Genomic DNA, 25987 nt, shown 5'->3' on the forward strand with positions numbered 1-25987 from the left:
GAACTTAGCTTAACGATAATTATCATGACATTTTATCTTAGAGGTGATGAATTTAAGATAAAATGTCTTCTATGTTTTATATGGTCCTTTCCTATTTCTTCTATGTCGTAGGGTTAAAACCCAAAAATCCTTGTTGCTTTCCCGATGTTTTCTTACGTTTTCAATAAAACCTTCTCGTAAAGGTATTTTAACAATGTTTTCGGTGATGTTAGTAGATGGTATTCGAACCATTCCTTTTCTATTCATGTCTTCCTTGTTCAAAACCTCATTAGTCATTAGGAAGGAACCAATAAAAAAGATGTTTAATAAATTTTTAAAATAAGAAATTGGTAATAATGTTATCAAATAACAACGTCAAGAGAAGAGTATGATATATTTTTATATATTAAATTTACATCAAAAAATATATTTTAAGGATATTTAACACAAACATGACTAGGATGATTCAAATTTTGAGTTGTTTAATGAAAATTATATCATTTCATATTCAAAAGGATATCAATAATTATAAATTATTTAAAAAAACTTTTATCATTTTTAAAATCACTATAAAACATATTTTTAATCTTTTAAACTTACTTTTGATGATATAAAAATTACATTTAAAAGTAAAAAATCTAATATTAAATTAATTTTGAGGGATTAAAAACATGTTTTAGGATGATTTTTAATATGATAAAAAAATATTATTAAAACTATTAAAACGTATACAAATAGTTATAAATTTTCACGTGTTTATATTCTTTAGCCGCCATAAAAAGAATATAAAGTCAACTCTTATTAATTTTTTTAAGAAGAATACTTGATTTATTTGAGTTGAATCTTTGATAAATATTATTTTACAACAAATTTCTTCTCTTTACCATAAATATTTTATCATGAAAATGTTTCTATTATATGGTTGAGATAAAATAACGTTGAAAACACAATCACGTAAGATAACGGAAGCAATTAAAATAAACTAATTAATAATTCAAAAATTAAAAAGTTGAAAAATTAGAAACAAAATCAAATTAAAATAGAATTTAAAAAAAAAGTTTATTAAAGTTTGGTGACAGGTTATAGAGAGAGAAAGAAGGAAGCAAAGCAATGAATTGGATGAAATAATTTATTTTATTTACGCATTTTTTTTCTTAAAATATATTAAAAATATCAACTTTCGGACAACTCCATGTCGTCGCTGAGGCATACGCTCTTTAGTCTTTTCTTTTTCTCTTTCATCTCTCTCTCTCTCTCTCTTTTTTTGTTTTTTTTTTTCACCTTCGTTACGCGATTTTTTCTCAATCCCACAATTCAACATGAAATGGTGAAGATTGATTGATGTAACGCTTCTTCGGCTCTGATAATTTGTGATTTCAGATTACTAGGGTTTCGATTCTACTAATTTATCTTCAGTTTGAATTATTGTGGAAGTCTATTTCACTAGGATTTGGGCGACTATAGTGGGATTCTACTGGAATTTGCAGTTTCCAAATTTTGAGGTAACACTTCCTTGTTTCAGTCTTTAATCTAATTTTAGTAAATTACTGATTATCTGGTTTTAGTTTCGTTAGTCACTGTGTGCTAGTTTATCTGTATTAGATTCTTGGTAGATCTGTATCGTAGAGTTGATCTTGAGGGATATGGACGTGTAGCTCGTTGTTTGATTTGCTAAACAGCTGTGGGAAAGAAAAGGAGGAAATTTGAAAGTAAATGGTTCAGTTCATTTTGTTGTAGTGGGAATTTGGGTTCATATCAAACTACATAAGCGATTAGAGGTTGGATTTGATTATGTGTTGGGTATGTTTACTTTCTTATCGTTTTTACTTGTTTGGCGCTGTACATTGATGATCTCAAGCTCTCATTAACCATTAGTTTTTCCTTTATTGGGAGGGTTTAAAGTTGCTTGCCAACTTTGATTCTTTATTGTTATTATTTTGTTTTGTTTTTTTCCTTCTCATTTCCATCATTGAAACCTCTCTTTTAATACCGATCAAGGACTATATTTTATATCAATAAAAGTAATTACGTGGGGAATGGGACAAAATGTCATAACCCAATTAAGAAGTAGATTTGGGGATTGTGAAAAATATTTCAAATTTATCAAAATGATAAGATGGTAAGATAATAGAAATTTGACCGTCTCCAATTAAGAAGTAGATTTGGGGATTATTAGACAGTAAAAAATAGTGCTTGAAAAATCTCTCCACTATCCTCTTAATTTAAAGGTTCAAAGGTATTATGTGATTGTGGACCATATCAACTACGAAATGTGCTAATTGTCCAATAGTCTTATCTCTACCTTTCAATTTTCAACCTCAGATTCGAACTGTAAGATTGTGATTCTCGGTAGTAATGTGTGTGCAGTGGAAGACTTCAAAAGGTTAATACAATCTTACCCAGTTTTTGCAGTATTGCAGCTGAAGAATATTAATTTAATGGATGTACAATCTGCTTGAAACATGTTTGTTTTATCTGACGTCGTGAAATCCTGAATTTCCTGCATGCACAAGCTTACTTTTCGTTCAGGCTACCAGGGCATTTTTTTTTCTCTTAAAAGTGTGTGTGTATATATATATATTATCCAATTCTAATTTGATTAATTTTTAGTTTTTATAATAATCAATAGAATGATGTATTAGATACATCATCTTCTTGATATCTTAATTCTTAAACACTCAAACTTTCACTTCCTTTTCATGCAGGATTTTGTAAGTTCTTGATTATTGGGCTTTCTCAAATTTTAGCTGAAGTGGTAGTTTGGATACTCAGTCACAGCTTTACCAGCGTGTCTATGGGGTGAAAGTTACTTATGGTATGAAGGGTATCGTTTACTTGTTGGATGTCTTGGAAGCGTAATACCTTCTTAGCATCTATTCTTACGAAATATTTCCGCTCTGCAGAGAGCTCAATTTAGAGCCGCTTCTTTGCTTCTTCCACATAATTTAGGATTAAAACAAAAAATGCCTTCATGGTGGGGGAAGTCATCCAAAGACGTGAAGAAGAAAACGAGCAAGGAAAGTTTCATAGAATCATTACACCGAAAGTTTAAGAATTCACCTGAAGGTAAAGTAAACAGCAGATCAGGAAGTTCTCGTAAACGTGGTGGTGACACTATATCTGAGAAGGGGTCCAAATCACCAATATCAAGATCACCATCACCTTCCAAAGAAGTAGCTAGATGTCAAAGTTTTGCCGAAAGATCATGTTCTCATAAACTTCCACTTCCAGATTTGCACCCTGTAGGTGTAGGTCGTACAGATTCTGGGATTAGTGTGACAGCAAAATCCAAATTAGAGAGAAGCTCCAAGACATCTTCATTCCTACCCCTCCCCAGACCTGCTTGTATTCGAAGTAGGCCAGATCCTGCAGATTTGGATGGCGATTTGGTCACTGGTTCAGTCTTTGGTGAGTCCTCAAGTGATAGTGATGATCCCACTGATTCACGTCAACGTAGTCCTCGGGCAACTGATTATGACATTGGGGCTAGAACTGTGATAGGTTCTACTGAACCTAGGTAAGCTCCATACCTTTATTTCATCTATATCTTTCATTCTAGGAGTCCGTTTCATTGTTCATAGTCTTTGTTGAATGGTTGAATAAGGTTACTTGCATCATTTTGTCCCTGTTCTACAGCAGGTAGCTTGCATTTGGAGCATTGTTTTTAACTTACCATTTTACTTGTCCCTTACATTTTTGGTTGATTTTTCTGAAGTGAAACTCTCAAAGATCAGTCTCCTACTTTCGTGCAAATAAATTTAAAAGAGGGCAAGAAAGCGGAGAGTCTTCCATTTCCTCATAAGAATTCTTCAATGCCTAAACGGAGGCCTTTAAGCAGCAACGTAACGAATCTACAAGTTCCTCGCCATGGGGCATTCTTTAGCGCACCAGATAGTTCAATGTCTAGTCCCTCTAGAAGTCCCATGAGGATATTTAGCACTGAGCAAGTCATGAACGCTGCTGTTTGGACTGGAAAATCTCACCCAGATGTCATTTTAGGTGGATCTGGCCCTTGTTCCAGTCCTGGCTCTGGTCACAATTCAGGGCACAACTCTATGGGAGGTGATATGGCGGGCCACTTCTTTTGGCAACAAAGTAGGGGTAGCCCCGAATATTCTCCTGTACCCAGTTCAAGAATGACTAGCCCCGGCCCTAGTTCCAGAATTCAAAGTGGTGCTGTCACACCTATTCATCCTAGAGCAGGGGCTCCACCTACTGAGTCACAGACATGCTGCCCTGATGAGAAACAAACTCATCGTTTGCCTCTTCCTCCCATAGCAATCTCAAACTCTTCTCCATTTTCACATTCAAATTCGGCAGTGACATCTCCTTCAGTGCCTAGGAGTCCAGGGAGGACAGAGACTCCAGTAAGCCCAGGTTCACGCTGGAAAAAGGGGAAGCTTCTGGGTCGGGGCACATTTGGGCACGTATATGTTGGTTTTAATAGGTATGTGAATAAACATTCAATTTTTCACTGTCATTGATTCAGGCAAAAGTTTGTTCATTGTCAAGGCTAGTTATGATGTGGTAGACTTATAGCTTATTCCATATAAGTGATTATGATACCTTGATTATGGTATTGATGCCATCTATTTCTCTTACTTTGGAGGTCTGTCACTTTTTGTGCCTAACATTGTTGATTTTGCTACCACAGATAAGATAGTAGTACTTAACATTCTGTTGTTTTTTCTTTCCCATTTTATTTTATTTTATTTTTTGGTTCATTATTGGAATCATTTAGCGAAAGTGGAGAGATGTGTGCAATGAAGGAGGTCACGTTATTTTCTGATGATGCAAAGTCTAAGGAAAGTGCTAAACAATTAATGCAGGTACACATTTCATTTTATGCGGATCCGTTCTAGTGCTTCTGTTTTTCACACTACAAACTTTCTATGTTTTATTAAGAATTTATTTTTCTATTTTATGGCAGGAAATTGCTTTACTGAGTCGTTTGAGGCATCCCAACATTGTGCAGTATTATGGTTCCGAAGCAGTGAGTATTTTGCTTCTAATATTAGCGGTATTCTCTTTAAAATATTATGAAGGGAAGATGTTGAGATGAATTGGTCATCTGGTAAAGAAAAGTTAGAAAACCCTTCTCCCTTCCGTGGATGAAATATTGGAGAGAGATGGTGAGAGGTAACTTGGTTTAGCACCTCAGTTGCATTTTTGAACACCAGAACCCATTGTCTCTGGACCAACAAAAGGAAAAAAAAACAAACTTTTTTTTATGATCTTTGTTGTAGCTACCGTTATTTGTTAACTTGGCTAGGTAGTTGACACTTGACAGTTTTCAGTTAAGAAAAGTCTTGGAGGTGAAGCATCTATACTTTATAGGATTGACTTGAAACCTAATTTAGGTTCCAATCAACCAGCTTTGCTGCATACAATGGGTGTAGTTGGGAATCTGGATTTAAGTTGTTATATAATCTTCTTCTTCTTCTTCTTCTTCTTCTTCTTCTTCTTCTTCTTTTTAATAATAACAATAACAATAATGATAATAATTTTATTTTAATAATTTGAAATTATTTTTAACAGGTGGGTGATAAATTCTATATATATCTGGAATATGTATCTGGTGGTTCTATTTATAAATTACTTCAAGAGTATGGACAATTTGGGGAACTAGCAATTCGTAACTATACTCAACAAATACTATCAGGACTTGCATATTTGCATGCTAAAACTACGGTGCACAGGTAATTGTGATTTTTAAACATCTACGCCCACAGTTTTTCTGACACATGCGTGTACTGGCTGCTACAATCTTATTGTAAATTGTTTGCGGGACTCTGTACACAATTGAACTTCTAACCTCTGCAGGGATATTAAAGGAGCAAACATACTCGTTGACCCTAATGGTCGTGTTAAATTGGCAGACTTTGGGATGGCGAAGCATGTAAGATGGCTCACAATTTTTACTTTTACTATGCCTCAAATTACGTGCTTTGAAAATATTTCTAGTTTTGACTTCTCCATCCATTAAATTTATAGAGCTAGTTGTTTCTTCTTCTTCTTTCTCTCTCTCTCTCTCTCTCTCTCTCTCTCTCTCTATATATATATATATATATATATATATATATCAATTATCAACTATTGTGCATACCAAAATTATACCTTATTATTAGAATTTAATAATTGGAGTCTATTGTAATATGGGAAATAGAATGCTATTCGATAGTATTTAATTAAATTGTGTGCGTGTGTTTTTCCCTCTATTATGTTCTTGAAGAACGTATATAAGAAAACTCAGGATTCTGTTTTATCATTTCGTATTTATCTACTATATTTACGTTACATATTTTAGAATTCACTTTAAAAAGTTTTGCTATTTTGTTTTCCAGATCACAGGCCAATCATGTCCACTATCGTTTAAGGGCAGCCCTTACTGGATGGCACCTGAGGTGAGAATTTATTTTATCTTTAAGTAAAAATCATATGGAAATGATTCATATGTCTGACCCAATATTTTCCCAGGTCATAAAGAACTCAAATGGTTGCAACCTTGCCGTTGATGTTTGGAGTCTTGGATGTACCGTTCTGGAGATGGCTACTACAAAACCACCCTGGAGCCAGTATGAAGGGGTAAGTAAAGACGCTTTTGAATATCAAAGCTATAAAAGTGTTTTAAACATTAGGAAATTTAAATATCTAAACTATAAAAGTGTTTTTAACATTAGGAAATACACTTTGTTATCAAATCTCTATGCGAAAGCACATTTAAATTGCCAGTAATCATTTTGAAGGCTTTTGTATAATACACTTTGTCATCAAACCGCTAGTCGCTTAGCTTTGCTTAATCTCTTATTTTAATTATTATAAGAAGCTTCCTACTGGGATTGTAATTTGAACGCACGTGTCTTATTTTGCACATTATCGTTTATTCTTCTGAAAGTTCTTGGGTTCGTGTGTGGTCTATGTTGAACGTTTCTTTGAAGCTTACTCTCACATTTCTTACACAGTACCTTGTTATTTGTTCTGACAGTGTTGACATTTTATATTCTTGCTTAAAAGGTTGCTGCGATGTTTAAGATTGGTAATAGCAAAGAACTCCCAGTAATTCCAGAGCACCTCTCAGATGATGGGAAGGATTTTGTGAGACTATGTCTGCAACGAAACCCACATCATCGACCTACAGCTGCTCAACTCTTGGAGCATCCTTTTGTCAAACATGCTGCACCTGTAGAGAGGCCCATTTTGAGCTCTGAACCTTCTGATACAACTCCCGGAGTTACAAACGGAGTGAAAATTTTGGTACACACTTTTTCACATTGCTTTTTCATTCATCACAGCATATGGCTCTCTTGTGGTTGCGGGTTTTGTTGCTGTCTGCACTGTTCAATTTTACTGGAGATGTGGTCATAAGTCATAACAGCTTCTCTTGATTTGCATGGTGCATATGATTGAGCTATGTTTTGCTGCCTTACTGTTTTTGTCTTGTTGGATTCTTATTTTTGATATGTTTATATTTTAGTCGAATATTAAGCTAAGCTAAGCGACCGGCGGACTGGCGGTCCGGCGGTCCAGCTGTGAGTTTATGAAACTTGAATTAGAATTTGGAAAGATTCTAGTGCTTCAGCTGTTAAAACAGAAAACCATTTTTCGTTTCATTAGTTCTGTAAATGATTTATTTATTATTATTATTATTTTCCCTCCTTTTCATTTTGGTTGAGTTTTGTCTATTGATCACTTCCAGGGTATTGGTCAATCACGGACTACTTCTATGGACTCGGATAGTAGACTTGCAGTTCATTCTTCAAGAGTCTCAAAAGCTGTTCTTCATGCCAGGTTCTCTCTTGCCCCCAACGGCCTACCCAATCCCCAACCAAAAATAATTAAATTAATAATATTTTACTGACTGAGGCTAAGATTAATTCTGATGTCACTTTTCATCCAGTGAAATCAATATTCCCAGAAACATATCATGTCCTGTTTCACCAATTGGAAGCCCTCTTTTGCATTCACGATCCTCTCAACATCCCAGTGGAAGAATGTCTCCTTCACCTATTTCAAGTCCACGAACCACTTCGGGCTCGTCCACACCTTTGACAGCATGTGGTGGTGCAATTCCTTACAACCACCTGAAACAAGCTATATTCTTGCAAGAGGGATTCGGAAGCATGCCGAAGTCCTTAAATAGTAGTCCATTCAGCTGCGGTATCTCCTTCCATGATTCAAACCCCGATATTTTTCGAGGGTTGCAGCCTGGGGCTCACATCTTCTCTGAAATGATACCAGAAAACGATATCTTGGGAAAGCAGGTTGGACGGCCTGCTTATGGTGAGTTGTATGATGGCCAGCAGGTCTTGGCTGACCGAGTGTCTCGACAGCTCCTGAGGGATCATGTTAAAACAAACCCTTCTCTTGATTTGAATCCTAGTGCTACATTGTCCAGCCGCATGAATGGTATCTGACTCCGAATGCATCCACCTACTAGAGCTAGTTTTCAGGAGTAAGAAGCTTTCTTTGGATTGGAAAGACTATTACCATAACTATTACTGCCAAAAGACGTAATATAAGAAGGGGGGAAGGAATAGTAGACCGAACCAGTGGGAGATAAATTCTTTATACATTCTGATTTTTGAAGGCTAAGAAGGCTCAGCTGTGTGACTAAATTAACATCTGGTGCGATTTGATCTGGTGATGACCTGCGGTATCGGTTTGTACAGTCTTCAAATGTTCGATTTATCATCTGACCAACTAATCTGAGATGCAAAATTTTTAGTTTTGTTCAAGCGGGATGATTTCTGATGATCCAATGTGAAAAGGAGGTTATTTGAGATTGAGAGAGAGAAGTACCCACCCATGGAGTTCCTGAACTAGGAAAAGCATTTACAGCAGTGACAAATGTACATTTTTTTAGATAATCTTATAGAAAGACTAAAGGAACAAATGGTAATTACCTCCCCCCTCTGAACCTTCTTCCTTTCTACCAAAAAGAGGGAAAAGAAAGAAAGGGGTGGGGAGGGGGGAGGGGGGGGGGGGGAGAAGGGGGAAGGAGAGAAATTATGCTGTACACTTGCTGAAGGAATGAACTGGCTTTAGTATCTATGAATCTTATTGAGAGAATCAAGAACTTGTACAGCGCATGGAATTAAAGTTTCCTACAGTGATTTATGGAAGTTCTGGTATGGCTGTCATTTTATGTCTAGTTTGGACCTGATTATTGATTGCACTCCATTTTTCAGTAAATTGATAGATTGACCTCTGGCATTGAAGGATAATCTCTCGCAACAGTCACATAATGGATATAGTAGAGTTGGGAGTTTTATTTTTAGAAAAAAACTTAGATGCATTTCTTATCTTTGTAAATTCTGTAAAATTGTCCAACTATAATTTGATACATGACAAATTATTATAAAGATAGGTCCATCATTATATTTAAGTAAATATAAATAAATAGACTACTGCAAAAATAGGTAGGGAGGTTATTCATACTTGAGGCACAAATTTTAAAATTTTAAAATCAGCTATTGTTGTGATTTGGAGAGATGGTCATAGGGGAAATATTTATAAATAGATATCAAGGAGATAAAATATTCACAAAACTGTTTATTATAATCAAATGTTTACAATTATATATGTACTATTACTATCCCATCATTTTATTAATTTATTCATATTTTTCTTTTTAATTTACCCTTTTTATTTAAATTAGTTTCCATTTGGTCCAACATGTTTGGTTTTGGTTTCTTTCTAATTTTCCCTTATTTTTTTTAAATTTTTTTTAATTTTTAATTTTCTTTTTATTTAGTACGTAATATAATGTAATATGTAGTTGCTATATAGTAGATATTTATACACAACAATATATAAATTGTTTTATCTTTACCATCCTCAGATGTGATTGAGATGCTATTGCGTGTGCATTTGTATACTCTTGGATTATTTATACCATCCATTGTTAGCAAATCCAGTAATTTAGCCCTTGTTTGATCATCACTTTGTTTTTTGTTTTACCCCTCATTTCTTACAAAGATTTGCATCTTTCTTAAGCATAATAGTTGAATTCTTAGTCGAATTCTAAAAATAATGAAAACTGTTTTTCTTTTTTAGTTTTCAAAAGTTAGCTTGGTTTTTTAAAATATTGATAAAAAATAGATTACGAAAAATGAAATTTAGAATGTGAACGTTAGACTTAATTTTCAAAAACAAAAAGTTAAAGAACCAATTGATTACTAAACAAGGCTTTAGTTTTAACTTTTAAGGTGTATTCACCATTTATCTTAATGCAATGCTAATTTTTGTAGTGTATATAAACTATTTATACATTCGGAATGCACTTTCAGCAAGTTGTATAATTTAATTTTAGAATATTCATTAACACCAATGAAGTGTTAATGTCTAACGAGCACGTGAGTTATTAATAGATTTGAAAAGTTTCTCGATTTTAAGTTTAATCATCTAAATATGATAGAGTTTATGTTTGGTAATTTATCTAAAGTACTAATATTTCTAAATTTATTTGAACAAAATGAGATTATTTGGAACACCGAATTGAATTATGAAGTTTGAAGTTAATATTTCTATGGAGTTAGAAAAGTTATGGAGTTGAGTTATTAAGTTAAGAATATATTTTGCATTATTTTATAACTTAAAAAGGAAGTTAGGTTTTCGTTAGGCTATTTTTGTTTGTTTAACTTTCAGTTAACCATCCAATTACACACATATTTTTCTTAGATTTTCAACATGATTGTCAACTTAATAAACTTCACATCACTACATAAAATTTTGGCTATTGCAACGAAAATTTGTTGGGAAAATGACTTTTCCCAACAATTTTAACATCATTGGGGAAAAAGAGATATCCCAATGATTTTTTAATGCTGACGCTGTTAGTTTTGGCGTCAGGCAAAATGGCTTTGGAATAATTTTTTTTGAGGATTTTTCCCAATGCTATATAGACAAGCTTTGTCGACGGTCCTTTTCGGCGTCGGGAAAATATTCCTCCATTTACAATAGATGTTAGATTTTAAAAGCCGTCGGGAGAAGATTTTTAAAAGCCCTATTCTTTCCTTTTCCTTCATTTTGCGCCGTTCGACCCCTTCCCTTCGCCCTTCTCCATGCGTCTGCTGCCCCTTCTCCGCCACCTTCTTCAAACTCGCCCGCTTGAGCCCCTCCGCCGCCCTCCTGTCCCTCCCCCTTTCTGCCCCTTCCGCTTTCCTTCTTTATGCCCTTTCTGCTCTTCCCCCTCCCCCCTCTCTCACCTAAAGCCTCACTGCCCTTTGATTTCCAGGTTTGTAATTTTTTTTTTCCCTAAAAAAAATTTGAAGCAAGAAATGATTTGGAAAAGAGGGAGATTCTTTTTGGGTGAAATTCTTCTCTTTCTGTAACCCACGTGATATTTTTTCTTTTTCTTTTTTTTTTTTGGGTGAAATTTTAGTCTTGCCTATCCATTTTTCTGTTGAAGGTTTCAAGGAGATTGGACCTTGTTTATGGTGATGGGAGTAATGGGCTTATGGGTTTGGTTTCTCAAGCTGCTCAAGATGCATTTCTCATGATGTTTGGCTTAAAATAAATTACCCGTGATGTTTCGAGGTTAGATTCAGAATTTGGCGAGACAATCGCTGCTGTCCAGCGGGTTTGAAGATGTTTTGGTGACGTTCAGTAAGTGTTAAGGTCGTCTAATCCTTTAAAATCTTGGTGTGGTTGCTGGAATTGTAGTTCATTAACCTTTAATTCTGCATTTGTGTCTAGCTCATAGCTAATATGTCCCTTTAAACTCTTTCGTCAATTTGATTAGGATTGGTAATGGCTAGTAATGGATATAAATATGTGGAAATGATTTTAATTTATGTAATTTCTTTACAATCCTTATGTTACAATAATTTGTCTAAAAGTTTTTTTTGGCTTTGAATGGATATAATCTAATTGCACAAATCTAATAAGAAAAGCACAGTTGAGAGTTCGTTGGATGGTAATTAGTAAGGAGTAGTTTATATTCACATATTTGAGTTTGATTTGAATTTAAGTTTTATATTGAATTTGAGAATAAATAATGCATTTAGTTTGAGGTCGCGAGGGTTTAAATTTTATTTGAAATTATTTATATTACTATGTTTAAGTTTTATATTGAGTTTGAGATTGATATAAGGATAAATACATAGTTATGTTTAAATTTTGTATTAATATTGCGTTATTTGTATTTTATAGGTATCTTGAAGTTTATGTTCAAGCAAGAAATAGAGAAAAATCAAGATATGTTTTGTGTATATTATGTGATGTAGATTTGTATTTTGTAGGTATTTTGGAATTTATGTTCATGGATAAGATGTAATTGTAATTAACTTTGCAAAACTAAATTGTATGTTATGTAATAAAAACTAATTAATGTAAAATTTGTTGATTTTAGTTTATTTATTTAAATTTGTAAGATTCAAGTTCGTTTAAATTGTTGTTTGTTTTTTTAAAAAATTAATATGTTTGAATTTTAGTAATTAGAAAAAATTCATATTAAAAAACCATTCCTAACACCAAATTTTAAGGTGTCGGGGAAAACAAAAAAAAATATGAAAAATTTTGAAACCTTTCCAGACACCATCCTAACGCTAAATCAGATTGGCGTCAGGAAAGGCTTTTCCTCCATTATCCAACCTTTTGCCGACGCTAAAGAAGTGGCATTGGCATAGGGTATTTATTTGGCGTCGGGAAATGTGACTTTTGTCGACGTTAACAATTTAGCATCGACATATCTCCTCCCAATTCCAAGCGTCGTGAGATTGATTTTTCCCGACGAATGAACTTTTTTGTGTCGAGATAGGCCTTTCCCAATGATCTTGCCAACCGTCAAAAAAGCATTGGGAAAGGCTTTTCCGACGCTTTTTTGACTTTTCCGATGATTTTTTTCGTCGGAAAAAACATAATTTCTTGTAGTGTATATATTTTACAATTTTTGTATATGTAACCATTAAACTTGAGGTAGACAATATACTCTCATTTTATATGAACAACCAATTTACAATATACTTTCATATTAATGAAATACATGAATGGAATATTTACCAAAAGAAAAAAGTAGGTCATCAAGGAGTTTAAAATCTTTTATGGCATCTTATATCATATTATAGGTTAGAGTTTAAGATGCATGTATGTTGGTTGGTTTAGAGCATTTGTATATGCACTATTCATAAACATAGTATAGGAAATTTTAAAGGTTTTCTACACATATAATATCTAAATAAATAGACACAACTGTATAAACTTTCTTATTATTTTTTTTTATATGAATAGTCTAATAGATTATTATTTTACACAAAAGTATGACCCAATTTACCTTTTCAGTCCTCTTTACTATTTCAATTTTTTGAATATATATAATATATAATATATATATATATATAAACCAAAAGAAATATATAAGGAAAGTTTCTTACGGTTATGAACTTTTTAAAGTAATAAACTCGAAAATTGTTGCCCTCATAAATGAAAGTAAGAATCGAAAAGAAGCTTTGAATGAGAAAATAAGATATATTTGATAAATACAACACTATATTTGAATTTTCTAAAATAAACTAGGGTTTATTTGATAAGTGCATGAATAAGATAATTTATACAATATATTGTCTTATATACCAAACAATATAGGGCTAGTTGCATAAATAGAATTTAAGCCCAAAATAATAGAATATATAGTACAAGGATAAAATAATTGCATATATAGATCAAAAAATGATAAAAGACTAAAAAACCCATGCCTAGCCACCATTTTTTTCGCTTCTTCCCGGTTTTCTCAAATTAAAAGCTATCACTGATAGCAACTATCAGTGATACACCACTAATAGTTGCTATCACTGATAGGTTCTATCAGCTGCTATCGTTGATAGCTTCTATCAATTGCTATCAATGATAATTGCTATCATTGATAGCTTTCAATTTTAGAAAAATTAATACAATCTTGAAATATTAACTTTTAATTTGCTATCAATTATTATTAGCTATCATTGATTCATTTTTATCAATTGGATTCAACGTTGAAATATTACTACTTAAGGCTATCAGTGGCTATCAATGATAGATTTATAAACAGTGATCAACTTTGAAAGAAGACCAACAACTTTGATTACCATAGTAGTTATCACTAATAATCTTTTATCATGGCTATCACTGGCTATCAGTCATTATCACTGATAGACTTTCATCAATTAGAATCAACCTTGAAATATTAACACTTAAGGCTATTAATGATAGATTTCTATAACTAGTTATCACCTTTGAAAGAAACTCGATATATAGATATCACTTAAGTTTTATCATCGATATCACTAACATCACTCATATTGTGGTTATCAGTGATAACTTCTATCACTGATAACATCACTAATAAGATGCTATCAACGATCTCACTGATATCTTATTATCAGTGATAGTTCTCTATCACTGATAATGTGCTATCAGTGGTAGCTTTTATCACCAATAACGTGTTATCGGATAACTTCTATCATTGATAACATGCTATTAGTATTAGCTCCTATCATTGGTAACATGCTATTAGTAGTAGCTTCTATCAATCATAACCACTAAACACCTTTTTGCCCCTTTCTTGTCCTTCCCAAACATTTATAAGTCTCTTTTCTTTACGATGATAGCTTCTATTACTGATAAACATTCTATTAGTGATAACTTCTAGGCATTCCACTTACATTTTAGTTCGAGATTCAACTTTATTAATTAAATTCACTAAGTTGGCTATCAATGATAGATTCCTACAAGTGGCTATTAACTACGAAAATATAATCAAAGATTAAGTTATCAATGATTGAAAATATTAGTGGCTACCACTAATAGACTTTCATTTGTTATTTATATTTATTATTTGTTATAATAATCAAACTTGATGATTGGCTTGTTGGTGTTAGGTCACTTATGAATTGAATACTTTCAAATCATGCGTATGGAACTCAGCCTCATAATTCTTGTGAAAAAAGAGGGAAGAAGAAAAAATTCAAATAAAGGAAAGAAAAATTTTAAAAATAAGAGAAAGAGAAGAAGCAAAAACTGAAGAAAAAGAAAGAAAATTAAATAGAAAAAGGAAGCAAAAACTGGAAAAATGAAAGAAAAACTAAAAAAGAAAAAGAAAAAGAAAGAGAAGAAGCAAAAAATCGGAGAAAGACAATAAAATAAAATAATAAAAAAAGATAAGGCAAGAAGCAAAAATCGGAGAAATGGAAGAAAATAAAAATTAAAAAAGGAATAAGTAAGAGCTGAAGAAAGAAAATTAAAAAAAATAATAATAATAAAAAACTGAAGAAAGAAAAGAAAATTAAAAAAAGAAAAAAAAGAAAGGAAAAAAAGAAGGAAATGAAAGAAAATAAAAAAAAAATAAAGGAAAGAAGCAAAAATCGGATAAAGGAAAGAATAAAATAAAATAAAATAAAAAAAGGAGAAGAAGCAAAAACTAAGAAAGAAAATAAAATGAAAAAAATGAAAATAGGGAGGGAAGAAGCAAAAATTAAAGAAGAGAAATAAAACAAAAAGACTAAAAATAAGTTGTACAACAAAATAAGACAAGGGAGGGCGAAATTGAAAATTAAAAAAAAATTCAAAGATTGACTAATCAACTCATTCATATTTGCAAATATTTTAAAAATGTAATATATTTTTAGATTTTTTCTCTTATTCTACTATGCATTACAAATATCCAACAATATATGCGATGTATATAAACATTTTCCAATATGTTTGTAAATAAATAAAAAAAAATAAGCTATAGCATATGCGATGTATATTTACATTTTTTAGTATATTACCAGAATGTTCAATATATATTTGAGATTTCAATGGAGAGGTGATAATTTTCAGCTAATAATGTAGAAGAATATAAAAGAAATCTCCTAGAATGAAGGAATATTAATTTCAAATATTTTAAATTAAATGAATATCAACCAAAATTAATAAATAACAAAAATAAAGTCAAAATTAAAAAAACAATGTTAATAAGGGAAGAATTAAATATTTCAAAAAGTTTATCGATGAAAGATAATGTAAATAATGATATTTGAGAAAAAAAAACCTTATATAAATAATAGTAAATCCGATAATGATTTATTTTTTATTTAAAAATACTACAAAATTAAAGGATGAAAGAGAAAGTCAAAAAGTTAAAAATGTCCATAAATGTTATTAAAATATAGTAATGAACTATTAATAAATTTTAGAACGAAATATTAGCTATGTAGTAGAACCATTTCCTAAATCTTTCGAATTTTAAACCCATTATATCCAAACTTGAGAATGCATGTTTAAAAAATGCATCTATATGTCTTTAAAAAACGCATTTTATTATTATTTTTTTAAAGTACAAATGTACAACCTATCATATAGGTTCTTATCAAATATGAAATATCACCTTTTTTTTTTATAGAAACTATTAAATTGTAACTTTGCGACTTGAAATATTTGAAGTATTTGGCAAAAAATTAAGAATAGAAAATAAAGTTCTATTTCAATTTTGTAATAAAACCTATTGTTGCTAATACTTTCTTCTTGGTTCCTTCTTCCATAACCTGAGCTAGGAGAAGGAATACCCCATGAACCGATCTCCCATAACTGGATTGGTCTTGGGCTCCTTCCAACATCCTACCCAATGAATTATTAGGATCCGAAAGTAAGGATGAGTCAAAGAATATTGTGCATTGATGGGTGGCGAGGTCCCATATTGACTATCATGACGTCTTTTCTTGTAGCTGGTCCATTCAAAAGTTTTTCCTCGATTCAACTTTCCATGAATAGCTGAAATTGCTAGGAAATACCATTTAATTTACCTATGCCTATTTGAATAACCTTAGTTTATCTTGTCTTTCTTTGATAAGAATCAAGACGATCTTTATAAGGTTCCTCTTCTTAATGAAATTCAATGGGATCCAAAGAGACCATGTCTTCAAAGGATGCACTTGCTAGTACTAATACATTTGAGAATTTTTAATTGGCTAGTTGTAAATAGACCTAGACTGTGGAATAAAGGATTATCCCGAACCTACACCGAGGTATTGACGGTGATTCTCAACGGTTGGAGTCTCATAAGAGGGACTATAACGAATCTATGTCAGATGAGTTTTGAAGTTTTCTGGATAATAATATTATGAGTTTTAAAAACTGAAATTCTATGAAACAAAATAAGGATATCTATCTGAAGTCCCGAGAGCACTCATCTTGGGGTGGGCTTACTACTTAGATTCTTTCAACAGTTTTTCGCTCCGCACTTGGCACCCCTCACATGTGAAATTATAGAAGATCTCCTTTAAGATCAAAATCCCATCGAATTGAGTAAGGGCTTATTATAGCTCGTCTACAAATATCCAATTTTTTATGCCTAATACCCCATAGATAGTTTGAACTGGATAGCAACAATAATCAATTTTAGCTCAAATGGTTTGTAGAGAAACCCTTCCTTCTCTGAACCTAATAAGATGGCAATTACAACCCAAGAAGTAATAAGTACTTGGGCATGTACTTGGAAACCTCCTATTTGCCAACACAAATGTTCGCCAACTTTTGAATTGGCAAAACAAGAACTTTATGTGAGAGTCGAAGCCCCCAAAGGAGAGTTGGGCATTTTTTTTTTTATAAAGGATCAGGGTGGTTTTCCTTGGAGATGGAACTAAGTTAAGACCTGTCTTTCAATATCACGGAACATCTCATTTTCTTAAGTGATAAGAGTCGTGAAAATACCAGTTCTTCCATATTTTGGACCTTAGCTCCATGGAACAATATACTACTGCTGAAACATGGAAGAATTGGTCCATTGGTCAAATCATATATGTAATTACTGGAGACTCAAATGGTGGATATGCAAGCATGATAACTTATATGTTGTTCTATGTCACCATGAATCTAGGAACTTTTGGAAGCACGTGAGAACTTTTTTTGCTGATATTATCACCAGTATTCGATACTGGGTCATTCATAGCATTACTATACCTTCTCTATTCATTCCAGGTTGGTTATATGGAATGAGTCAATTATCCACTTTGGTATCTTATTGAACAAAAACGGTGATATTGTTCCTCCATTGATTTTCTTTTAATATGTCATTTATGTTGTGAATTTGAGGAGCTTAATGGCGCACAACAGAATACGAATATGGAGAAAATATAATATAATAATAATATATAATAAAATAAATATAATATAATATATAAGTATATAAAATAAATAAATAACAAAAAGTAAATAAAATAACAAAGAATGAATTTCTCCACTTTCTTCAATCTTTTTGGATTGATCACCAATATGTGTGGATCTTTTAAAATCCACCAAATGTCACTATTTATAGGCAATTTGGCTAGTATGAAATGGATTATATGGACACTAATAGTGTGTAATCTTGAGACACAGGGACAACACACAGGGTAATGGATAAGTGACACATAGCCAATGGACACTAATAATGGCCATCTACATTACACTAATTTCACATATTTATAATACTCTCCCTTACATGCCCATTATATATGAAATATGCCTCGTTAAAACCTTACGAGAAAAAAAACCACTAGGAAAAAGAAAATCCTAGTGAAGGAAAAATAGATTTCATATAATCTGATTTTATTAAAAAGTATATTTATTCCCCCTCGTAGAACCATCACTTGAGATCTCTGAGTCATCGCATTCCAATGTTGTGTACTAGTTTTTCAAAGGTTGTGATAAGTAATTCCTTTGTAAATAAATTTGTCAGGTTATCTTTCGAACAAATTTATTGTACAGTGATGTCGCCATTTTCTTCAATATCATGAGTGTAGAAAAAGCTTCGATGAAATATGTTTGGTTCTATCTCCTTTAAGTTATCCTCCTTTGATTTGGGATATGCATGTTTTATTGTCTTCATATAATATCGTTGGAAGATTTTTACTAGAAGATAAGCCACATGTTCCACGAATGTGCTGAGTCACTGATCTTAGCCCTATACATTCTCGACTAACCTCGTGAATTGCAATAATTTCATCATGATTTGAGGAAGTGGCTGTTATGGTATGTTTCACCAATCACCATGATATAGCAGTTCCTCCACATGTGCACAGAATCTACATAACCAATTAGATCAAAATTTGATTTATTTGAATAAAATAAACCCATGTCGATCGTTCCTCATAGATAAAGGAGTATATGCTTAATTCCATTCCAATATCTTTTTGTTGGAGAAGAACTATATCTTACTAAAAAATTTACTGAAAATGCAATATCTGGTCTTGTTGTATTAGCAAGATACATAAGTGCACCAATTGCACTAAGATATGGTACTTCAAGACCAAGAAGTTCTTCATTATCATCTCGAGGTTGAAATATATCTTTCTTCACATCTAGCGAACGAACTTCCATTGGATCAATAAATGTGCTTTGTCCATATAAAATCTTTTCAAAACTTTTCCTGTATAAGTTGATTGATGAACAAATATCTCATATGCTAAATGCTCAATTTGAAAGTCAAGGCAAAATTTTGTTTTTTCGAGATCTTTCATCTTAAATTCTTTCTTAAGATATTCCTCTATTATATTTAAGTCATCAACATATACAGTATAATAGAAAATCTTGACTGTCATCTGGTCGAAATATATCTTTCTTTATATCTAGTGAACGAACTTTCATTGGAATGTTCAACGGATGTGCTTTGTTCATATAAAATATTTTCAAAACTTTTCCTATATAAATTGACTGATGAATAAATATCTCATATGCTAAATACTCAATTTGCAAGTCATCTCAAATTCTTTCTTAAGATATTCTATTGCCTTTAAAAGCACTTCAGAAGTCCCAATTATATTTAAGTCATCAACATATACAGTTATAATATCAACATCCTGATTATGATTTCTTTATAAAAACACATAGACATATTGGATTGATTTGATATCCTTCTTTCAACAAATATTCACTCAGGCAATTGTACCATATTCGTCTTAATTGTTTTAATCCATGTAGCGATCTCTGTAACTTTATTGAATACAATTCTCAGGAATTTGATTTATATGTTTCAAGTATTTTAAATCCTTATGGGATTCTCATATAAATATCATTATCAAGAGACCCATATAAATATGTTGTGACTACATCCATAGATGCATATCCAAACTTTCATACATAGTTAGACCAATTAAATATCTTAGTGTAATTACATCCACCACCAGAGAATACGTCTCCTCATAATCAATACCAGGTCTTTGTGAAAAACCTTGTGCAACTAATCTTGCTTTATATCTTGTGACATCATTATTTTTGTTTCTTTTCCTCACAAATGCCCATTTGTACCCCACAGATTTGACACATTTTGGTATTCGGATTACTGGTATAAAAATCTGGCATTTTGAAATTGAGTTTAATTCTGTCTTGATTGCTTCTTTCTACTTAAGTCAATATTTTTTATGTCGACATTCTTCAATAGATTTTGGTTCAGAATTCTCATATTCAGATATAATATCAAGAGCAACACTATACGCAAAAATGTTGTCAATAACTACATGAGTGATTCCATCTTTTTCCTGTCGTGACAGATTGAAATACCATTATTATCTTTATATATTCTATCTTCCTCATTAGTCATGTCATGAATTTTGTCATGGATATTTACATCCTCAACCAAGTCTTCTTGACTATTAATTATTTTTCTTTTTCAAGGATTTTTATCTTTGGAGCCCACTGGTCTACTATACTTCTAACGTGTTCCAGATTCATTAGTGATAATTTTCTATGTTGGGATATCAATTTTTTATGGAACATTTGCAGCTGCTATATGTGACTTAGTTACTTTCTTTGTACCTATAAATGCATCTGGTAACTGATTTCCTACATTTTGCAAATGAATTATCTTCTAAAGTTCAACTTCATATTGATTTGTACGGGGATTTAAATGAGACAATAACGATATATTCCATGTAATTTATTTTTCCAACTTCTTAATTCCTCCCCTAATGTTGGAAAATTTGTCTCATTAAAATGACAATAAGCAAATCCTGCAATAAATACATCACCCATTAGGAGTTCAAGATATTTGATAATTGATGGCGAATCATATCCAATATATATTTCTAAGCTCCTTTGAGAACCTATCTTAGTACATTGTGCTGGAGCAATTAGAACATATACTACACATCCAAAAATTCTAAAATGGGAAATATTTGGCTCATGGCTATAAACTAATTGTAATGGCGAGTACTTATGATAAGATATTGGCCTAATGTGTACAAGTGACGCTGCATGCAAAATAGCATGTCCTCATACAGATGTAGGAAGCTTAACTCTCATAAGCAATGGTCTAACAATTAACTGCAAACGTTTTATGAATGATTTTATTAAACCATTTTATGTATGAACATGAGCTATAGGATGTTCAACACTTATACCAATTGGCATATAATAATTATCAAAAGTTTGAGATATAAATTCACCAGCATTATCAGGAAGAATAGTCTTAATTGTATAATCAGGAAATTGTGCTCTTAAATTAATTATTTGAACAAGTAATCTCGCAAATGCAAGATTTTGACTTGATAATAAGCACACATGTGATCATACGCTGGATGCGTCTATTAATACCATAAAATATCTAAATAGTCCACTTGGTGGGTGATGACGGGCAGAAATGCACGACATCTTAGGCCTTTTATTTAGAATTACGAGGACTGTTAAGTGAAATATGCGGCAAATATGTTAAGAATTCATGAGAAAATGGGTTTGCGTTGTTCAGCATTAAGAATCTCAGCTAACCCACTATTATGCATTATTATGCGTTCAATTGTTTATTTTTGTAGCAACCGCAGGAGTCGATCGCATATACGAGAGCCAGGCTATCACGGAGACGATCGCATACACTCGACGCGTGAATATTGCGTCCATTAATCGCATGCGGTGATCGCATATGACAGTAGTATGGGTGTTGCAGCTGTCGAGCGAATGCGTCCATCGCATGGGATTTACGGTCGCCAAGTGAATGCGGTCATCGCATAGAAGTTGCGATCATCGAGCGAATGAAGTCATCAAAAGATTGCGGCAACATGATGATAACCATAATAGAAGGATGAACGCAAGATTGGTGGAATGGAAACATGAATGCATATCTTGGGAGAATTAAAAGATGATGTTGACATTTCACCTACCACGCCGTTAGCAGCAGAGATTCAGAAAAGGACCATCATGCCGCGAATGTCAGAATCAGAGCAGGTATATTAATGCTATCGATGATCTAGCTCTAAAAATAGAAGCCACTGAGCAGAATTCATTTTATCCAAGTTTCGGCCTCCGGGCGGATCCTTGTGATCCAGACGAAAGCGTGAGAGGAAAGCTTGAGAGTTCTTCATCTCCTTCCTCCATTCCGAGTGACGACCGGAGCCTTCGCCGGAGTTAGATCTCAAGAGAGTCAGCTCCACCGCCCTTCCATGGCACCACCGGCAGCCTTGACACTCATCTGCTGGAAGCGAGACATTGCTTCCAGCTAGCCTTTTCCATTTCTCTTATTTTCTTTTATTGTCTTGTATTACATTTTGGCTTAAGGAATCAATACATTTTGTGATCAATGCATTTTTGTATTTCCTTCAATTCCATCTCCATCTTCATTACTTAGTATCCTTAACTTTCATTGCATCACTTAGTGAGATTGTTAGAGTATCGCATACTTAATCATGCGACATAGGAATATGAAGCATGTAGCAAACCACCGGAAGGTGTACGTTGCGTGAGTGTTGTGAGAAAACCTTATTTGCTTAGTGTGAAGTTGTAGCAACGCTTGTCTATAAGCAGACGCAATGCTTGTCTATGAATAAAGTCAGCAACAACTAACTGCCCGGAAGGGTTAGTGGTTTGTCGCATTAAGCAATGTAAGCAAGTGTTCATTAGAGATAAGAATAATCTTACGTCAAACAGGCTTTTGCGGTTACCTTGTCTTATGCATGCGTCCATCACACCTTTAGAGCTACTCAAGAGATAGTCTAAAGAAAGAACCTAAGACTTGAGAGAGATGGGTCAGAATCGAAGCTCGGGAGAGCTATATTAAGATCGCATAAGTAAGAATGGAGACTTAGGAATAAGTTCCGTTTGCTATTATAAATCACGTGCATTTTCATCAGGCGTGTATGGCATGATCACATTAGTTTGCATTGGCTGGGGTTGCCCTTGCGGTCAAGCTTAGAGTTGCGATGAAGATATCCTCACATTTTATCTACTGCTTTGTCTGTTAGTTAGGACTAGGAGTAGTTTATAGCTTACAACCCTCATCATTCTTTTATTCATCCACCGTAAACACATCACCGCATACAGTTAGCTACAAGTCCCTGAGTTCGACCTCAGATCACCCGAGAAACTTGCATTCGCGTTATACTTGGCGTGAGTGCAAGAAAACTTGTGACAGGAACACATGGTCATCGCATATAAGAGTAACGCATATTTTTATTCCAACGCATGACCATCGACGCATAATAACCAACGCATAGCTTAAGATATGCATCGCATATTGCGCTCCCCCTAATTTTAGTCATCAAGTTTTTGGCGCCGTTTCCAGGGACTTGGCAGCTAATTGTTTGATGAGTTTTGTGTTTTCGCTGGCAACCTTTTTATCTTGGGAGTATTGCAACTTGTGCGACCAAGTGGCAACCAATATTGAAGTGTAGACGATGCGCCGAAAGCCAGTATTGACCCCAAGATAGAAGGGCAATCAGTCGCATGAGCTGAAGGTAGTTCTAAGCGCATGACGGCTGCATACGCCCACCAATTGTCGGAAGTTCTAATGGTCAGGGCGAACTCTCTTGACTTAAGCAGTTGAGAAAAATCTCCTACATGGAAGACTTCTTGCGGTGACCTCACTCCAATTTCTCCAAGGATGTCTTCTACTCTATCTTTACCTTGCTTATTTTGGATATATGGCGGCTTCCTTGGTCGTGGTGCGTTTGCTCCTTGTAGGTGCAACAATAATTCTCCTCGGTGCGCAGTACAATGGAAGAATTCCCTCCATCTTTTAATGCATGGCTTCGATCGCATGAACTCTAAAGCATGGTCGCATGCGTTATTCTACTTAAGGTTCTTTCCTTGTTATCTTTTATGCATTATCCTTTTGAAAATTCTCCATGTCTGAATGCGTTCCTTTGCGATACATCGATGATGGTACGTATAATTCACTACATCCGATAACTGAGCTTCGCAAGGCTCTCCCTACTTTTAATAGCTTCTTGAAATTTTGACAGTCTAAGCTTTATTATGTGCAAACTTTTGCTCAAACATTTGTTACCCCATTCCTGTTGATTTTGTTTTTAGCTTTGCAGTGGGAACGCTATCAACCTCTAAGTTTGGGAGTGGCAGCGATCCCGGAGAATTTCGATCTTTTCAGTATAAATATATATATATATATATATATATATATAATATTTTGAGAATAACAACTCCACTGTCAACGTAATGGGGAAACCCATGTTGATAAGAGCTAAGTTGTGAAAGGCACTTACCCGTAGTTGGATGTCTGCATGATACACATGGGGACAAGCCAAAACGAAGGTAAGTCATTAGGATCAACGCATAAGTGCAACTCCTCTGTCGGGCGCAAGCCAAATCAAGCAAGACAAGAGTTGAGTTGAATATGGAACGCAACTAAAGTTGGATGCCCACATGACACACGTGGGGGTAAGCCAAAATGAAGAGCGTAACCAGGGCCAACGCCACATTTTTAATAAGAATTCACAAAGCTTTGAATTTTTTTGAACGAATGCATTCTCAAAAGCCGAACGAAAAGTTGCGGGGAATGGATAAAAAGTTTTTGAGTACAGGCTTGCAGATTTAAACTTAGAGAAGATATTTTTGAAGAAGCAGCCGAAGTAGAGAAGAGCGTTGTCACCATGGTCAGAGGTACGAGTAAATTACACTCTAAAAAGGTGGTCATCGCAAAGGAAAGCCAGAGGGTGAGTTAAGAATTTCTTGAGTATAACACATGCTTGAGGACAAGCATGATTCTAAGTTTGAGGGTGTGATGACGGGAAGAAATGCACGACATCTTAGGCCTTTTATTTAGAATTATGAGGACCGTTAAGTGAAATATGTGGCGAATATGTTAGGAATTCATGAGAAAATAAGTTTGCGTCGTTCAGCATTAAGAATCTCAACTAACCCACTATTATGCATTATTATGAGTTCAATTGTTTATTTTTGTAGCAACCGTAGGAATCGATCGCATACGCAGAAGCCATGCTATTGAGGAGACGATCGCATGCGCGGTTACATACGCTCGACGCGTGAATATTGCGTCCATTAATCGCATGCAGTGATTGCATATGATAGTAGTATGGGGTGTTACGGCTATCAAGCGAATGCGTCCATTGCATGGGAGTTACAGTCGCCAAGCGAATGCGGTCATCACATAGAAGTTGCGGACATCAAGCGAATGCGGTCATCGAAAGATTGCAGCTACATGATAATAACCATAATAGAGGGATGAACGCAAGGTTAGTGGAATTGAAACATGAATGCATATCTCGGGAGAATCAAAAGATGATGTTAACATTTCACCTATCCCACCGTTAGCAGCAAAGATTCAGAAAAGAACCATCACGTCCCAAATGTTAGAATCAGAGTAGGTCCATTAATGCTATCAGCGATCCAGCTCTATAAATAGAAGCCGTTGACCAGAATTTCATTTTATCCAAGTTTTGGCTTTCGGGCGGATCTTTGTGATCCAAACGAAAGCGTGAGAGGAAAGCTTGAGAGTTCTTCATCTCCTTCATCCATTCTGAGCGACAACCGAAGCCTTTGCCAGAGTTAGATCTTGAGAGAGTCAACTCCACCGCCCTTCCATGGCACCACCGACAGCCTTGACTCACATCTGCTGGAAACGAGACATTGCTTCTAGCTAGCCTTTTCCAATTCTCTTCTTTTCTTATATTGTATTGTATTACATTTTGACTTAAGAAATTAATACATTTTGTGAACAATGCATTTCTGTATTTTCTTCAATTCCATCTTCATCTTCATTATTTAGTACCCTTAACTTTCATTGCATCACTTAATGAGACTGTTAGAGTATCGCACACTTAATCATGCAGCA

At 33.8% G+C, this 25987-nt stretch overlaps 1 protein-coding gene and 1 long non-coding RNA gene across 6 annotated transcripts; both read left to right on the forward strand.

The window, feature by feature from the left end:
* Positions 1-1161: 1161 nt before the first annotated feature.
* Positions 1162-8713, forward strand: LOC120074968 (mitogen-activated protein kinase kinase kinase YODA-like). 4 transcript variants are annotated; one of them, XM_039028108.2, is made up of 14 exons: positions 1170-1322; positions 1396-1481; positions 2685-2794; positions 2883-3496; positions 3695-4426; positions 4721-4808; positions 4910-4972; positions 5518-5678; positions 5803-5878; positions 6324-6383; positions 6457-6564; positions 6994-7233; positions 7676-7767; positions 7877-8713. In XM_039028108.2, the coding sequence occupies exons 3-14, from the start codon at positions 2792-2794 to the stop codon at positions 8391-8393; spliced, it is 2754 nt and encodes a 917-aa protein (XP_038884036.1). In that variant the 5' UTR covers positions 1170-1322; positions 1396-1481; positions 2685-2791; the 3' UTR covers positions 8394-8713. The 4 variants fall into 4 exon arrangements, with proteins under 4 accessions (XP_038884021.1, XP_038884036.1, XP_090166482.1 ...); XM_039028093.2 differs by having other exon boundaries at positions 1162-1481; XM_090310356.1 differs by lacking the exons at positions 1170-1322; positions 1396-1481 and adding an exon at positions 1582-1779.
* A 2077-nt stretch (positions 8714-10790) lies between these two features.
* Positions 10791-12330, forward strand: LOC120089168 (uncharacterized). Of its 2 annotated transcripts, XR_005485087.2 has the most exons (3): positions 10828-11215; positions 11390-11598; positions 12133-12330. It is a non-coding gene; the product is annotated as an uncharacterized LOC120089168 (long non-coding RNA). The 2 variants fall into 2 exon arrangements; XR_005485086.2 differs by lacking the exon at positions 12133-12330 and having other exon boundaries at positions 10791-11215; positions 11390-11818.
* The last annotated feature ends 13657 nt before the right edge of the window (positions 12331-25987 follow it).

This window comes from Benincasa hispida, chromosome 1 (assembly GCF_027475165.1).
Source record: "Benincasa hispida cultivar pf3 chromosome 1, pf3_genome.v1.1, whole genome shotgun sequence".
Taxonomy (NCBI): domain Eukaryota; kingdom Viridiplantae; phylum Streptophyta; class Magnoliopsida; order Cucurbitales; family Cucurbitaceae; genus Benincasa; species Benincasa hispida.